This window comes from Haemaphysalis longicornis, unplaced genomic scaffold (assembly GCF_048455015.1).
Source record: "Haemaphysalis longicornis isolate Haplotype H1 unplaced genomic scaffold, Haemaphysalis longicornis Haplotype H1 scaffold_9, whole genome shotgun sequence".
NCBI classification, from domain to species: Eukaryota; Metazoa; Arthropoda; class Arachnida; order Ixodida; family Ixodidae; genus Haemaphysalis; species Haemaphysalis longicornis.
In genome coordinates, this window is record NW_027526460.1 from 8,834,980 (window position 1) to 8,853,374 (window position 18,395).

The following is an 18,395-nucleotide window of genomic DNA, read 5'->3' on the forward strand; positions in this document are numbered from 1 at the left end:
GCGGTGGTGTTTCTCTGGCACGCGAGTTTGATTCCCGACCACGGCAGCCGCATTTTGATTGGTGCGACATCTAAAACACACGTGTACATACATAGGCATAGGTGCACAGCTCCAGGATGTCTGAATTAATTCCTTCCCCTCTTGGGCATTCCTTGTAATTGTATCTTTGGTATGTTGTACACCAAAATATAAAATCTTGATGCAGTACAAGAAATGTCATTAAAATTGCAGTATAGTGACCATCAGACCTAGCAAAACACGTTTTTAAAACAATGCGTACAGATAACAGCAAGAAGCGCGCAAAAATAAACCAAGAATATTCATTTTGATGCTCTTTTCTACACTTCATGTCGGACCTTTAACGGCCATGCCTATGAATTCAAGCCCGAGCCCGGTACGGGCCCACGGCGTCAAGCCTGAGCCCGGCCTGGGCCCGCGGCATTGAGCCCGGGCCCGGCCCGATCCCGTGCAGTGCTCTATCTTGGGCTCTAAGGCGACAGTGTACATCAATTAGCTGTTTCCTCTAAAAACACCATTGATTATAAAATGTCAAAACTGTTATATGCTCTTGACTAAGGAACAAGAGGATTTGGGTAAATTGATAAGAATGTTACATGTTTTTAGTGAGAGCATTTTCACAAGTGTGCACTAAAGGAGGTTTGTGCACCCGAGAGGTATGGACCGTCAATGAAGAGCAATGGGGAACAAGTAAGCAGCCCTGCCTTCAGACTCCTGGAAGGCTTGACAAGCTCTTTTGAAACAGGAAAGCCGGACTTGCACAATTGAGGTGCGTGCAGGAGCAGTTGCTCACAGCATTAGCTGATGCTTCTTTCTCTGTCCTGCATGGTGGGTTGTGCCAGTTGCATGCAACACCCAACGTGGACGTAGTAGCTGACAAGATCAGATGGTTAAAATGCTTTTCAGGTGGCAGAAAGTGACTGGGCACTAATGGTGAACATTGTAGGCACAAGCTGGCACATTCGTCCCTCCATTTGTATTCCAGGACGGCCGTTTATGGGCAACTGCTGCTGCAGCCAACTTTGTTTCACCACAGGGGAGATTGTCGCATCCATCACTGCTCAGAGGTCTGTCACAAAGCGATGGTCTTGTTTAACAGTCGCGCATACGGGACAAGTACCTACATGCTCTTGCTGACAGGATCGGGACAGTGCCATAGCTGTTGCACTACGCAATGCAAATATGGAACAGCAGTAAAGAAGTTGCTAAAAAATATCACCAGGCTTTCGCCTTCTGAGGGATTATCTTGTGAACAAAAACCAGAGGGGAAAGCAGATGTTAAGCAACTGTGGTTTACACCCTGTGCATGGCAACGAGTGGTTGCAACACTTCTACGCCTTTACACAGCCTTTAGTCCGTGCCATGAATAGCTATTGCGATATAGCGGGCGAGTTTTGTCTACTAGGGATCATAATGGAAGTGACCTGCACAACTGCCACCACGTTTGTATTCACGAAGCATATATTTTTATGATGCAAACTATGTCGATCATACGAGAAGTACCTGTAATAAGATTAACATAGCAGAGGCAAAATTCCAAGTTGTACCCGTTTTCAGCAGGCCTTAATTGGCTGAAGGCAGACGATACGAATTCGGCGCACAGCAAGCAAGGCTTTTGCACACACGCCAGAAGCCTCACAACGAGAACTTCATGACTTGAGAAGGACAAGCTCAGAATTTCACATTTGCATAGCTGCACAGAGCAGAAAACACAGGGCAAGAATAAATTATTTTATTTTTTAAGTTAGGTGGAACTAATTGAAAATGGTGTTTTGGTGTAACTGCAATGAACTGTCAATGCTGCCACCTTGCATAGCTTCATGGTTATCACTGAGAAAATATGCCAGGGAATATGCTGAAACACATTACTGATTTCTCAATGCGATGTGCAGAGCATTGCCCTCTGTAGGCATGTGCGCTGTAATTAAAAGAAAAGGGGGGGGGGGGGATGCACACTGCACTTCCAGCTTGACTGTAACACAAGGAGAGGTGTCATGGGGTGTTCGTAACTGCATTTGTCCTTCTTGGTGGGTTCACCCACTGGAAGAAATTGCAGCGTGCACTGGGGTCGGATGAATGGCCTTCAGGTCGGGGACAGACGAAAAACTGGCGACCCAGATTGGGCCCTGGCTTCTTCACGGTTCTGAGGACACACCGTTCACTGTGGCCCTTGCAGATGGGAGCAGTGGGCGGACCCTTGAGAAGGCTCTTCCAAGCGTGGGAGGAGTCCGCCTGCTTGACCTGTTCCCCCAAACCTTGATCCACACTGGGACGGTTCAGTTCCATCCCAGCAACCGCTGCCCCAGGCTCACAACTGGGGGTGACTGTGGCAGGCAGCTCTCCACAGCTAACTGCTTTGTGACCGTTCACCGAGGCACTGCATGCAGTCGAATCCGGCAGCACTGTTTCAGCCTTCTTGGTTCCTTTTCTTTCGACTGCAAAGAAGCCCTTGAGAGTAGACTGCCCATTGCTTTTTGAAGTCTTCAACTTCTTGGAAGGTTGTTCTTTGCTTTCTGCACGATCTCTCGATGACCCTGCCAGCAAATTTATCGGCTCATTCCTGAATGCGTGCTTCTTGCTCAAGAATGTCGCGATGGTTTGTTGGCGGCCTGCAAACTCAGGCCAGTGCCTTGTGGCGTAAGATGGACACTGGAGCGAGGCTAAGGGCGTGCAGCAAAAGGCAGCCTTCACGGGGCAGTGGTCGGAGCCGAACACGTGGGGCAGGACTTCGCTGCTGCTCAGGAAAGGTCGCAGGGCATCGCTGCAGAGGATGTAGTCGATGCGCGTGCCGTAGTTTGTCTGGCGTGCACCCAGCCGAGTGTTCCAGCAGGTGAATGCCTTTTCTGCAGCGGGGTGGAGACTCCTGAACGTGTCGTGAAAGCAGGCCTTCTCAGGCTCATCTGCGTGCAACAAAGCAGAGGTCCACACTGAAAGAGGCCCTGGCGCAGGGTGACACTGGCCTGCACACACAGGAATTAACGATTCATTAAAGAAAGCAGATGCGCCTAAATGCAAGAAGGTACAATGTGTAGCTTCGTTCAGTAGAATTAACCTTGCTCCCACTGCACTTCGAAATACTTCTACGGTTCTCTGCACCTCATGCGGCTGCATACAACACTGAAGCAAGCATGCACACCAACATTTTCATACCTTTGGTCACCTCTTTTTCTGCTGGATTTTCACCATTGTTATCCATGAGTAACTTGCTCAACCACAGACGCCCTGGGTTTGAATAGAAGTCCTGCACAAGAACACCTCTGATGTGCTAAATTTTGCTTCTACGCACTCCTAATTTGCAGGGCTTACCTCGTCGTCTGAAGGGTCACAGTGATCTATCTTTTGGTGTGAAGTATTCAGGTCACCAAGTATGATCACTTCCCTGTGCATTCAACAGTTTTGCACCTGTGAGTGCATTTTGAACATGCAAACTTGTAAGCAAGAACGCAGTGTCCAGAGTGCCGTCCGATGGCTCCTTAGTGGGGCCTTGCAGTGCCGTCCGACGGCGCTGCAAGCGTATGCTCCCGTGCCGTCCGGCCAGTCCGGCGCTTGAGCGGCGGAGCTTTCAGCACACGGCCAGCACCACGCCTTCGAGCTTCAGTCGTCTTGAGATACCTATACGACAAAACAGAAGTTTCTGACGACGCACCAGCCAGCTCAAGATCGGATGCTCGTGGGTGCTTATATGTAAATGTATGCGACTTCATTTGGAACAGTACCCAAAGCATTGCCGGTTGCGCGAAGAGTCGAAAATAACGAACTGAAGCAGACACTTTTCAACATCGTATTGCAGCAAGAAATACACACGTTTGCTTACATGCCACACCTGTATCCCAGACTGCAAAGTTCGCTTATTTTCACAGAAGCAAAAGTTCTGGCACCTTCGAACTTCACGTTGAAACTCTACGAGTGTTTACTACTCGCCGATTAGGTACGACAAGGCTGCAAGTCCATAGAGTTTCTCAATGTGAGCTATTGAGAAACTCAATGTGCAAGTCAGCCTACCGTCCCGCTATGCGTCTAGCTATACCTACGAAGATGAAGCTTGCTTTGACAATTCAAAGTAGTTTCTGCACGCTGATGAGTCTCCCACTGTTCGTCTATTGGTACATGTGTACGCTGAAGCCACAGACCAAAGATCTGGTGAGCACACGGGACGCTGCTTGCCGGCCCAGCGAGCCCGCCTTGGCCGGCGTGGCCAACTTTGACCGGGTAGCGGCTCGCCGCCGTTTGCCATTGCAGATGTAAACAAACGTTTCGTTACCGACTACATCGGGTGACTTTGCAGCCATGATTAACTATCTGGTTTTGCGAGGTCGTTGCGCGACAAGGGACAAGCGATCGGCTCCGCCGTCGCAAAGCGACTAAAAGCGAAGGCCGCCTCATCGCTTCGCGACGCGGTGCGGCGTGGTAATTAAGTTGCCAGTGGGAATGAGTACGCTCACATTGCACCTAATTTGTTTTCGGTTCGCTTGCTCACAGGGATACATTAACACAACGGCTTATATAACCGCCCGCAAGCGTCTGATGTTGAGCTGGCTGATGCATCATAAGGAACTGAGCACTTTCTTTTTCTTTCGTGCTGGCCGTGTGCTGAGAGCTCTGTACAGGAGCCGCTCTCAAGCGCCGGACCAGCCGGACGGCACGGGAGCATACATTTGCAGCACCGTCGGACGGCACTGCAAGAGCCAGCTAAAGAGCCGTCGGACGGCACTCTAGGCACTGCAAAGCAAGAAACCAGTTCGGAACTCACATTCCATCTTCTAACAATGCTCTTGCACGGAGTTCGAGTAACCTGTAGAAATCAAGCTTCATCTGGCCACGTTCTGGTTTTTCTGGGTCGGCACGGGGGCAGTAGACGTTGATGATGGCAATTTTCTTCACATCCTCGCCAAACCTGGGCAGTGCAATGAACATGCACACGTCATGCACAGCTTCACCTTAAAAATAATGGAAGTAATTAGGTAACCGCTGCGCTCCAATGTAGAAGACCGCAGTGACGACCCTGTTGGAGCAACTGCAACCGCTGCACAGTTTTATTATCAAAGCTTCCTGAGACACAAATGAGATGACTGTTCATCTTTAAAGATGTTGATACTTACGTGGCACGATGCAGCGTCAAGACTGCACGTCCTTCGCCGTCGACTGCGTTTAGAAATTTGCTGTCGAAAACTGAAGTCTGCCCGTAGGACCCCAGGCAATCATGACACTTCGGACTTGACCACACGTTGCTCAGGCCTTCTTCAGCTGCAAATGGGCGACAGCTGTCCTTGCAGAACGTAGCTACACCCGAATAACCGCTCTGGTGACGCGGAAATGAAAAGTACGAGCTGTAACCGTCGACGATAGCGGAATTCTCCTCCAACACGCACCCTGTAGAGTGTAGAAAACAGAAAAAGAAGGAAGAAGTTGACGCCCTTTAAACGCAAATGCATTCACCACTGAAACGGTAAAGGGGTACGTGGCTACCACTGCAACAAATGAAGTGGGTTCTTACGAGTTGCTTTTGTTTCCTGGAAGCAAATTATGTCAGCGTCCAGATCAAGCAAGACATCCTTCATGCTTGACTTCAGCGATCGAAGCCCGTTAATATTCCAACTTACAAGCTTCATTTCATCGGAGTTCTGTAAACAAAGCACGAATTTTACCACGACATTTAAATCATGCTTTAGCGCGCAAGCTCCTTGGATTGTGTTGGCTTGGCTGCAGCTCTTTTCTTGACTTAGAATAAAAAACTAACATAGACTTCACGGGAGCTCTTGAGAATATACCGCATAGGGCAATAAAATACTAGAGAACTCTTACGGGCTTACGGTGCACAAATTGAAAATTGGTCTCCTCGATTTGGCTACACTTTCTGCACCAGTTCAGGCGGTGCAGCACTCGCGCACTCGATTTGCCAGTGCACCTTGCGCCACCTGCACTTCGGCCCTCGTTTTGACGCCGTGCTGCACCAGTTCTTCTACACTTCTGCACTAGCCCCTGTGCGAGACTGCGAGTTGGCGCTGCACTTGCACGGCACTTTTGTGAACTAGTGCAGAAAGTGTAGCCGAATCGAGGAGACCATTGTCAAGTCAGCGATCATGGAACATACAAATAACATGCAGTATTTTGCTTTTATGTTTGGCAATGAAATAAAAATTATTTGTTTGGCGTAACCGCAACATAAGAGGGCAGTACAAGCCTCTCCATGACAAAGAGAACCCAATGCACATGGAGGAAGAATTTTCTTTCCTCCATGCCAATGCATGGCACATGGAGGAAGAAAAAGTTAGGAGACGGCGCCGCCGGAGAAACATGAAGCCTATGCATAAAAAGTAAAATCGAAGTCGGCCCAGGCGTCACTGCACCACGTGACCCCACCGCACCGCCTCTGTATGGGCCGCCGCGCTCTTCAATTTCGTCTGCTCGAAACTGCTCTGCGGCCCGTTGTCGCGAAGCCTGCTATATTTTGGTTTTTTTTTCCCACGGCTTTTGTCTTCCGCACGTACGCGGCACTCCTGCCCGCACACGGGCATGAGATCGCCGAGCAGACAAATGCAGGAAGGACGGGGAACAGCTACCGCCAACGAAACACGAGAGATGCCCCGGAGTCGGAGACCGCCGCCGCCGCCGGCCCACCCGACCTTGGAGGGCCGACTGCGGCGGCTTGAGAAAGGGAAACGGCGGAGGGAGCGGCTTCAACGGACCTGGGCTTGCGAAGGCTAGCTGCGTGACGTCATGCCGTCTCCTAACTTTTTTTTCCTCCATGGCATGGCATTTGTCCATACTTGTCCTTGTAAGCTGTTGGGTCACATGATCGAACTCAAGAGAAAAATAACAACGAAAAGTGACTATTTAGTTCATTACAGCGCTGATTGCAGTCGAGCTTGACGAATGAGTGAATCGGCGACATCGGTGCGCTCCGCGGTTATCAGGCGTAGCGCTTCGCTGCTCTTATGTGTGATATAAGCGATGGTCGCGGCAGTCTTACGAAGGCCACACTGTTCTAATCCCCAAAAGTAATGATCCTGACAAACTGCGTAAAGTAGAAGGATATCGTCCCATTTCCTTATGTAATGTAGATTATAAAGTCTTCGCTAAGATTTTGGCCAACCGTCTTCAAAATGTAATTGAGCTACTAGTTGGTGACCATCAGACATGTGGCATCCGTGGGCGATCTATTCAAACTAACATACACATAGCAAGGTCTATATTGGAGTGTGTTTCGGGTACGTCAGCCCAGGTAGCCTTAGTACAACTAGATTTGGCAAAGGCATTCGATCGCGTCAGTCACCAATTTCTGTTTCGTGCTCTACAGCATGTGAACGCAGGGTCTTGGCTTACCGAAGGTATTCAAATATGTTATGCTAATGGCTCGACAAGAGTGATAGTCAACAGTCGATTAACCCAACCAATCCACCTTCTTTCATCGGTTCGTCAAGGGTGCCCATTATCACCACTCCTGTTTTGCTTATATCTGGAACCATTATGCATGCGCATAATAGAGGACATTAATGTTAGAGGGTTCACGCTATCGTCCTTCGAAGTGAAAATTTTAGCATATGCCGATGATGTCGCTTTATTTTGTACTGACAAGGCCAGCGTGGAGAATGCTCTTGCCATTACACAAGAATTTTGCGAGGTTTCAGGTGCGGCCCTGAATTTCGAGAAAAGCTGCGGATTTTGGTTAGGAGAATGGGGAACCACACCCGATTGTTTCGCCGGAATCAATTGGAATAGAGACCTAACTTATTTAGGAGTACCCCTCTCGCAGTTTCGCAATACTGACTCGCATTGGTCGGAGCAGGCGGTGAAGCTACAGCGCCAAGTGAATGACTGGCGGGGACGGCAGCTGCTGTCCATCTTTTCTCGTGCTCGGGCGTGTAACACGTTCCTTGTGACCCGACTTCTTTATGTCCTACAGGTGTTACATTGCTCACGACTCAGGATACAGGCTTTTCACCGGATTTTTGCAACCTTCATTTGGTGTTCGCGTAGTGAGCCAATGCGTCGAGATAACCTTTTCCTTCCGGTTGTGCGAGGGGGACTTGGGCTTGTTCATCTGTTTCTTTGGCAGCTTCTTTCTCGTTTATTCTACTTTCGAGATGTTCAACATCCTTTTTGAAAGCTGTACTGCAAATACGTCTTGCACATTTTCTCCCTGATATTGGTGTCTTCGCTGTCTGTGGACGCAGCCCGAAGCCCGCGAGGTTTCCTCAAAGAAGTGGTTGACACAATTCGCTTCTTACAGGCTCGGTTTAGCCTTGAGTACTTATTTACTGCTACGCGCGAGTCTATTTCTGATGCCCTGGTTTCTGGGCTTTTTCCCACACCTTTATATCGTGTTCTGTACCTACAGTGTCCGTACCAGGATGTCCTCAATAGAGTGTGTAAAATGTGTGTTCCGCCAGGTGTTAAAACATTTTTCTTTAAATTACACACTGGCACGCTCCCTGTTAAAACTTGGATGGAAGATCGGGGTCTGTTTATCTTGGTCGACAGACTGTCGGCTCTGTACTCGACCAGAGACAATTGATCACTGCTTTGTAGACTGCAGAGATGCTGTATTTTTCTGGGACATACTACAGCGAACGCTCAAAAAAGACATGGATATTACGCCTTTCTTTATCCGATTTTTGCCATTCGACTATCCTGGTGAGCCACCTTATGACATGTTCGTGTTAATTGGTTTGTACAGTCTGTGGCGATGCCGCTTATGTGATAGGCATGCTGAGCCACCAAGATCAACTAAGTTTTATTTCCGAGAAACTGTGGCATTTGTACATAGTGTGTATAGTTCGCTTGACCAACCACCTGACTGGTTCCCTCTTTTGAACGCTTGTGTGTGTTTGCCTGAATTTTGATGTATATTTGCTTCTCATAACTTCAGGGTATTCTTTTGTTTGCTTTTATTCCTCGTACTGCAACGTCTGAGCGTATTTTTCCATGTAATAAAGAAAAAAAAAAGTTGGCTTTGTGGCGCAGTGGGTAGAGCACCATGTACATTGCGTTCCGCCCGCAGGGTCGAGGGATCGAAACCAGGCGCCGGATAGTTTTTTTTTTTATAGTGTAGGGGGAGGGGTGCGGACTACGACTACGAACGTCAACGCGGGTGACATCGTGAGTTACTGAAATGCTCTGCATTTAAAAAAAATAGCAGTGGCTTAGCTCGGCTATGCCAGGATATCCGTAGCGTGAGCTAAAGTTTAAAGTTCAGCTGGTTATTCTGTTTCCTGGTTGTCTAGGATTAGCTGATTATCGTTCTTACTGCTGCTAAAACGATTTCCAATCCAATCTAATCCAATGCAATCCAATCGAATCCAATCTAATGCTCCTCGCGCTTGCGCAGCACGGCTCTTGAAGGTCCACGCGAAACGGCTCAACCTCGGCCAATGTAGCTTACGCTACAAAAGGCGAATTGAGAATTCCTGTTAACAGCATTGGCAGACGAACCATACGATCAGGCAAAATGACTCAGTCGTATTGAGCCTTGCTCTTTGGATCACTTCAACCACTTTTCCTTATTTTGGCTTGTAGAGCCATAATCCCGCTCATCTTTCCAGAACATGGGAGGGTATGGGTCTCTCTTTTTTTGACAACAGCGGCGGCGCTAGTCTACCTGACCCACCCCCATCTTTCCGGCGCCCCTAGTATCTCTCTCTCTCTCTCTCTCTCTCTCTCTCTCTCTCTCTCTCTCTCTCTCTCTAGTATTACTATTCTTTTGGACTTGAATACATGGCGACGTAACGATTCCCGCAGAAATGAAGCCAGTGTATAAGAATTCACAATAGTTCCTCGCCTGACCCCCGAAAACAAGCGGCTCTTTGCGCAGGCACTTGCACTGAAACGAGAGAAACAGTGGGAATTTCTTTGAACTGCAAACGGATGGATTCTAGCTCGCAAGTGCAAAGACAGTCATGTGCACCGCATTTCGGGGGTCAATAATCTTTCCGTCTTCACATGAACAATCACCTATCAGATAACCAGCTTAGCATGTACTACAGCGTAGATCAACTTAAAGAACTACTCAGAAAATCGTCTTCGTCGCACAAGTCCGTAATTCATTTTAACGCACGTAGTTTACCCAAACATAAGGATGACGCAACAGACTTCCTAACACTCCTTGATCATAATTTTTCGATTATCTGTCTCTCGGAGACATGGTTGTCATGCGATGACGATAGGCTGTTTGCCATACAGGGTTATGAAGCGGAATACGCCCACCGAACAAGTGATCGCCACGGTGGTTCAGCCATATTCATCTCGAATCTGCTCTCATACAGGCGCCGCTCTGGCATAAAATTTAACCTTGATAAAGTAGAGTCCGTGTGGCTTGAATTTGACCGCGCTTCTTTCCCGTCTAACAAAAACACCATAATTGCCTCCATTTATCGCCCACCTTCGTCATCGTACGTGAATTTCTGCGCAGAACTGGAAATAATTTTGAGCCGTCTGAATCACAAAAACAAAAATTTAATCACAGTTGGTGATATAAACATTGACATTACAGATATCACGAGCAGCTGCTGCGCAGAATACGTAAAATGTTTTGTTGGCCGTGGTTTGGAATCATTGTTACAATCGCCTACACGCTGCACTTCACCCCGCCATGGCACTCTCATTGATCATGTCCTATAACGAACGTCATCTCGCCTCAGATTGCGGGCATCGTTAACTTTGATATTACGGACCATTACCCCATTTTTTTATTGGTCGAGAGAGAGAGGAATTTTATTGAAATGAAATAAACACAGAAAGGTCGAAACTCATAATCAATGCAAGGGAAAAACCCTAACAAGGTCTTTCTTCGACACCAAATTGTTTCAACAGTTAATTTCAAACATTGACTGGAACGTTATAATCCAGGAACCGAATGTTGCAGCCGCTTTCAGCAATTTTTCTAATAAATTAACGGAAACAATTTATGCTCATCATTTTCTGTGACATACAAACGCTACTCTGCACCAAGAAACCCGTGGATCACAAACAATCTACTACGGTGTATTCGTAAAAAGGACAACCTACATAAAAAACTTAAAAAGCGCCCATTTAATCTAGCTTTACAGAAGCGGTTCAAAAATTACTCCCAAACGTTATCTAAATTAAGTTATAAAAGCAGCAAAACAAGACTATTATCAAAATCAAATTATTAAAAATGGTAACAACAATCACAAAAATTGGGAACTAATTAAGGAATTTTTGAACATGTCTAAGCAAGCACCCAGCGCAAATGAAATGTTGTCGATAGAAAGTGCCTGACTAATTCTTCCGATATAGCGAATGCATTCAACAAGTTTTTTTTTCGAGGGTATCCTCAATCCCACCAACTAATAATCCGCATTATGCTCGTTGTTCCCAATCATTTTACTTACGCCCTACATCACCGGAGGAGGTTTTCAGTGTTCTGTGTGGTCTAAAATGTACTGGTCCAGGGTTAGACCTCATTCAACCATCAAGAATTAGCTTGTCGCTCGTGAGCTTTCGGGTGTTCTCGCTACTCTTATAAATAACATATTTACCACAGGCATTTTCCCCTCCAGATTTAAACTTGGAAAAGTTGTGCCAGTTTTCAAAAAAGGAGAACGAAATGCGTTGGGTAACTACCGTCCAATAACGATCCTGCCATTCTTAAGTAAACTAATCGAGAAACTTCTTGCTGACCGCCTCACTAAGTACCTAGAAAAATTTAACCTTCTCACACCACGGAAATTTGGTTTCCGGCCCAGTTTTTCTACGGGGCTAGCGCTAATAGAATTCACTCATCAGATTAAAACTTTTTTTGACAATGGTTGCTGGGCTGCGGCAATATTTATCGATTTTACTAAGGCATTTGATACAATTAACCATAGTATACTTTTTTCGAAATTAGAATCATTCGGTATATGTGGGCCGGCTCTAACCCTTCTAAAAAGTTATCTGTGTGACCGCACACAGGTTGTTCAATTTGCCGATGCCGGATCACAGCCAATAACTATTAATTAATACCCCTGTCACACGGGCACTTTCAATCGCGATTGAGTCGATCCGGATCGAGCTCAATCCGGATCGGGCACCTGCTACACGGCAGTTTCAATCGCGATCGAGCTCGATCCCGCTCGAACTCAATCCTCGTTTCTCAAGCGCGATCGAGGCTTCCAAGCGCGATCGAACGAAAGCGGCGATACTCTCGTCCCCGCTCAGTAATGGCACCGAATGTGACAACTTCAACTAACGCCACAAATTGTGTGAAATAACTTGACCCAAATAAGCGTGAGGTAATATTTACATAGTTACGTATACCTACGACCGCGCGAAGTTACCAGACGCCGGCCACAAGTACATGGTTAGCGCCATCTGGCGAACACGAGCGCAACCCGCGCAACTTCTCAATCGCGATTGAAACGTGCCGTGTAGCATCGGCAGTACGCCGAGCGCGCTCGAAAACTCGATCGCGATTCACTTCAATCGCGATTGAAAGTGCCCGTGTGACAGGGGTATAAGGTGTTCCGCAGGGATCCATTTTAGGGTCGATTCTTTTTTTTGTATATTAATGACTTACCTAGTTGCCTTAAACAGTTCTGATTGCATTCTTTACGCTTATGATACGACTATATTTGCCGGTGATAAGAATCTTCACAACTCAGCGACGCGACTTAACGAGGAACTGGTAAACATTGTGTCATGGTGTAACAATAATGCGCTGCACATAAACGCCAGAAAAACATGCTTCATGGTTTTTCACAAGCAAACCTTTTTAGTTCCGAGCATCTAGATAACCACGTGATTTATTCATCAAATACGGCCACGTTTCTAGGCGTTGTGCTTGACTCTCATCAAAAATTTAACAAACATGTCATGTTCCTTGTTAAAAAAATTGGTTTTGGTATACATGTATTAATCAAATCTCGCCGTTATTTCCAGCAGCATGTTATTCTGTCACTGTATTACGCTTTCATACACAGCCACCTCACATACTGCCTATCTTCCCGGGGAAACACGTACGAAATTCACATGTCTCACCTTGAACACTTGCAAAACCAAGCAGTACGCCTGATTACATTCAATCCTTTCCAGACATCTGCCCTCCCAATCTACCGGAATCTGAACATTCTTCCGCTCACATACTCGCTACAATTAGAGCTCGGCATTCTAATTCATCGAATTCGAAATAAAGGTACTGTCGTTAATATTTCTGCCCCACAATTGCTAAACCCCAATAATACCAGATTCGCGGAACGAAACAATATGCTACTACCAAAAGTGCGCACTAATTACGGGAAACAAACAGTCCTCTTTTCAGGAATAATTCTTTGGAATTCATTGCCCACAAACATCAAATTCATCAACTCTGAACGCTTATTTCATAACTGCTTAAAAAAATCACTTGTGGTCAACAGTTTGCCGGTAATCAATGACCATTAACCTTGATTTATTACGTCTAACCCGTTCTTTTAATATATCTGTTTAATTATGTTCTATTGATGTTTTTTTCGTTATTAGCCAAATATCGCTTCACTGGTCTCTGTAACGCTCTACCTGCCTGTGTGTGCGTTTCTTTTGTACTCAGCACAAGAGGTCCCCTCGACAGTGTAAACTCTGGGACCTCCTTCTGTAATAATAATTGCCATTGTTCTTTTCCTGTATACAAATATTTTTCAATAAAACCTGAAAACCTGAATCCTAGTGCGCGCAAGAGGACACCTTCGTGCAAGCCACCGTAACGAGACGGGACTCGCGCGCTGCCGCAACTTTCCTGAGCGGAAAATTCGCAACTTGCACATTTTACAGCGGTCGACAACTTCATGGATCAAAATTTTCGGCATGTCAAAAAATTGTTAGAACAGAAAACTAGTGTAATTTATTTTTTTCTGTTTTTTTTTTCTTTTGCCTTGTCGGATGCGTCCGATTCTCCTGTCTGCATTCCTGGCTCAGTTTATATCGAAAATCCTGCGCGCTCGTTGTGACGTGATGAATTCCACTGTCGTCGTTCGTATGAATTGAATACATATCGCCGACGCAAAAGCCGCACGAGTGTCCGATCGGTTTCTGGCGTCTACTTTTGCATCTCCCGACGCATAACGCTTCGTGCGCCTATTTTCGCGGGAAGCTCAATGTCCTAACCTTTTCTTTCCGCCAGGCGCGTAGACGCGGTCTGGGTCGAGCCAGTCACGCAAGGGGCACGCTCGGAAGAAACACGACACCGCCGATGCGGCGGCCATGGAGAGGGGATTGCGCCAGACGCTGGCGAGACGCTCCTAGCACTCGACACGTCTTATATGTCTTCCGAAGTGTTGTTCCCCGTGCGAATCGAGCGCAATGGTATTTCCCGGCGCCCCTGCGACGCCTTTGTCCTTCACCGCTCGAAGTAGCGGCAAAAAAAAAAAAGCGCATACAAAAAAGGGAGGGGTTCGTATACGCTGCGGGTACGCAGACCTGAAGTCCCTTCCCGACTCATAGCCAGCACCATGAATCTTTGAAGGACCCTTCCAGCACTTTAGCCTCCCCCCTCGCTACCTACCGCTTAGTCTACTCTTAAATGTTCATTATACAGTCAAACCCGTTTATAGTGAACTGCAATATGCACCGCGATTAGTTCGATTTATCCAAAAGTTCGATATAGCCGAACCCGCCTATAACGAACTTATTGTTACAAGCTCGCAATCCACGGGAGCTTCCCCCTCCCTTCTCCTCCCCGACTCCACCATCCCCGCATGCAGAAACGAACACAGTAAAGTAGCCATTAACATACCTAAAATAATACATTTATTGCAAATACTAAAGCTACTTTCCGCCTGAACTGCCTACTTCGCAAAGAAAAAAGCGGTGATTTTTGTTTTCACTTTCGTTATGGCGGCTTCAACTAGCATAGCATTTTCTACACGAAACATTGTTTGCACCAGTTCGAGTCCGCGTCCTCCAAAATCTAAGAAGCATTGGCGGAGCACATCGACTGCCGAAAGCGCTTCATTAAAGCGTCGGACGGCTTTCACTCGCGACATCACCGGGAACGTGGGGGAGCTCTTCCCACAGTTCACCGATGCTGCTGTCTTGGTCCGGACTCGCTGACTGCGCGGGTTCCGTCGTGAGTCCCGCGCTTCGGAAACGGAAAGTGTCGGGCGTCACGTCGCTCCGTGCGAGGCGCAATGTCTCAGCCGCAACTCTTGCTCCGTGGTCACGGCCAATCCACATCTCAATCACCGCTCTAAGACCATGCATTTCGGCGGCCATTGTAGGCGCGCCCAGTTCGATATATCGGATGTGCACTTCGTTATAAGGAATATGTTTCCCATGTATTTCCGTAACTGAATTACTTTTGTTCGATATATAGCATAATTCGATCTATCCGGGTTCGTTATAGCCGGGTTTGACTGTACTACTGCATAGCACAAATACAACAATCATTGACCAATAACAAAGGAGCCCCAACAACAACAAAAAGACTTATGCTAAAAAAAAATCAAAAGGACGGGTACCATATTGCTCCATCAAAGGAATAAAATGAGCGCGAAAGTCGCAACGAAATGAATCCGGCCGTAACGACGATTCCGTACCGCTTGGCTGAGAAACGGTAATGAAATGGATCAGACATTGAGGGACGACTGTAAAGCTATTTATTCCGATTGTTTAACTTGAGTGTGCTCAGTGTGATTCCAAATTTGCTTCGACGAGGACGGGGCGACGTCTCTGACGGATGGCCTTCGCATAGCTGCCTCAAGTGGCGAATGCGATCTCAACAGCCGCTGAAATCGGTGATCATCCGGCGCCCAGCGAAGCCGCGTCTCAACACGCGCGTCGCCTGAAGGCGCGTTTGGCTTTTTTCTGCAGAACAGCTGAAACTCGAGCTGGTTCCGGGTACGTAGCTTTGAATGAAAGCAACAACGCGTTAGACGAATCAAGAAGAGAGGGTACACGAGCACTCGGTTTTACAGGCTGTTTTACTGGATACGATCGGGCTGAGCAATCACGAATAGGACTGAACACCATAGCCGACCACATGCTAACGCGTGCTGCGATTAGCAGTGCCAGAACCCGAGCTTACCTGGACAGCACACAGGTCCCATCGTCTTGGAAACGCAAGCGGTCGCACACACCACACATGGGGCTCGTTCGACGCGTTTGAGTTTGCTCGAGTTCACGCCAGCAGCCATAATGGCACACATCTAGCGGCTGCCCAAAATGCAGACGTCGCGCAAGCCGTGCGCACTGCGCCGCTTTGTTTGTGTGCGCCGTCACAACCCATAGCCAATGCACACACAGTGTAAGCGACGGCATTCCCGTCCATCAGAGAGCGAAATAAAGTGTGTACGTGCTGCCTGTAAAGCGCGATTTTCTGGGCGAACGGCGCGCACTGCTGAGAAGCCGACACAACAAATTGATGGGGCGTGGTAAGTAGGGAGCTTTCAAGCAATGCCCACTTGGAACGGAATTTGCGTACAGATCACCCGATATCAGCCAGGTGCTCGATTCTTATCACTTGCAATGCCGTATTGACATAACGCCTACCATTGGCACATGCAAAGAGAGCGCCACCGCGGACTGAAATGGCGAGGCTTGTACCGCCTGCGTTACGACTCACGAGTACATGGCCACGATTGTAGTAAACGCAGATTGATTGATTGATTGATTGTGGGGTTTAACGCGCCGACGCAACGCAGGCGATGAGGCGCGCCGTAGTGGAGGGCTCCGGATTAATTTTGACCACCTGGGGATCTTTAACGTGCGCCGAAATCTCGTACACACGGGCGTTTTTGCTTTTCGCCTCCATCAGAAAAGCGGCCGCCGCGGCCGGGAATCGAACCCGCGACCTCGTGCTCAGCAGCGCAAGTAGTAAACGCAGAGCGACTCAAGAACGCCAATGCCGGATGCACCGTGCGGAAATGAAACATCTCATCCAGTGGAGGCGTCGCAGCCGCGCTACTGCAGACGCTGAAGGAAAACGACAGGCTGGTCACGATACGCAGTATATGCCGTACCTGAGAAGCAGACCAACGGCAGCAGGCTCGTTGGGAAACAAAACAGTGGGGGCGTTGACAGATGCGTCGTCTGAAGTGGTTGCAGGGTCTGCGTGGCGTCGCAGTCCCTGTGGCAGACATGATTGCGATGTTCACAGAGAACGGTCATTTCAAACCATCATGCGATCAATCGCATAAAAGTCACCGCTGCCACGTTTCGAGCAGCATGCCCTCGCTTCCCTCCGCGAACAGGCAGAGCGCCGTGTTTTATTCACGACACCAGTACGGATGAATCAAGCAGGGAGGCGGGACATAAAATTTGCGATATGAAATGGCTAAACAGCAGCCAGTTGCGTTTTCGTTTCACAAACTATGTATGATGCGATGTGATGCGATGGTCCGATGATGCGATGCGGCTAGAGGATTGCGATCAGCGGGCCTCCTCGGTATCCGCCATCGCAGAGAAGTGTTCGCTCTCCGACGTGTCCGCCTGAAAAACTCACCTTTACTATTCCGAGCGCATTTACCATTACTTTGCGCATATATATCTCCAGGGGGCGGCCACGACGTTGCACTCACCTCCTCTCAGAGGACAGATTCATACAAGCACAGGCTGTGTGCAATAACTAAATGTGGTCCTTAGACTTGTCACTTGAGTGACGCCTGCTGCGATCCCTCCCATAACTCAACAGCCGAACTGTTGTTACTGGCCGCAAGTTCGGTGTTGCAGAAAACTTCCCGAGAGGAACGCAATCGCGCAGCTGTCTTAACACCCGCTAGACAACGGAGACACACGTGATATCGGCCGCAGCAGCACTCGAGAGGAGCGCTTCGCCGTAATCGTCGCAACACCTGCTCGAACGATAAGCCACGCCATAGAGAGCTCCTATCGGTTCGTTCGTATAAGAGCCAGTCTTCGCGTCGTCGTGCGCGTGCGCTCAGTACTGTAGGTGAGCCCTTCACGTGGCAGCGTCTGCGCAGTGACTTTGCACCTGCCACTCGCGCGGACGACGACTTCTTCGACGCATACGGCGACGACGACGAGTAGCACTATGGAATAAACAATGAAACTTAACTGTGTGTTCGTCAACGCTCACCTACAGCTTCGCCATTCAAGTCTTGAGCGTGAGTGCACGCTTCCCCGAATTCGTGTTTACCTTTTGACACTGATGTCTGGCCCCTGCACTGTATACATTCGGAAGCACCCGTACGTATTTGGTGCAGCCGGGTTAGACATTCGCGGGCATGGCTAGTAAGGGGAGAAAAAGGGCGATATCACGGACTGTAGGCTTAGCAGTGCTCGTTATAACGTCACCCTCACTGGCGCATTTCTTCCTGATATCCGCCAACTGCCGTGTTCCCAGTTGCAAAGCTTATCCGAGATAGGTTCACTCATTAAGTGCGGTCCTATGAAGGTATAAGCACGCGTTGCGATTGTGCACATCGTACAAAGCGGTGACAACGTCT

At 48.1% G+C, this 18,395-nt stretch overlaps 1 protein-coding gene across 2 annotated transcripts; it reads right to left on the minus strand.

The window, feature by feature from the left end:
- Positions 1-1,734: 1,734 nt before the first annotated feature.
- On the minus strand, positions 1,735-16,470 carry LOC144153670 (DNA-(apurinic or apyrimidinic site) endonuclease 2-like). Of its 2 annotated transcripts, none has more exons than XM_077685329.1 (6): positions 16,016-16,470; positions 5,118-5,388; positions 4,769-4,912; positions 3,325-3,397; positions 3,169-3,259; positions 1,735-2,918 (listed from the first exon to the last, which is right to left on the minus strand). In XM_077685329.1, the coding sequence occupies exons 1-6, from the start codon at positions 16,134-16,136 to the stop codon at positions 2,011-2,013; spliced, it is 1,608 nt and encodes a 535-aa protein (XP_077541455.1). In that variant the 5' UTR covers positions 16,137-16,470; the 3' UTR covers positions 1,735-2,010. The 2 variants fall into 2 exon arrangements, with proteins under 2 accessions (XP_077541455.1, XP_077541456.1); XM_077685330.1 differs by lacking the exon at positions 16,016-16,470 and adding an exon at positions 5,513-5,802.
- Positions 16,471-18,395: the final 1,925 nt, after the last annotated feature.

Coding starts and splice junctions, on each gene's coding strand:
- LOC144153670 (XM_077685329.1), bottom strand. CDS start 16,136: ATGTGTGCCATTATGGCTGCTGGCGTGAACTCGAGCAAACTCAAACGC. Junction 5,389..16,015: donor GGGACCTGTGTGCTGTCCAG/GTAAGCTCGGGT, acceptor TACACTCTACAG/GGTGCGTGTTGGAGGAGAAT. Junction 3,260..3,324: donor GTGACCCTTCAGACGACGAG/GTAAGCCCTGCA, acceptor GTTCTTGTGCAG/GACTTCTATTCAAACCCAGG.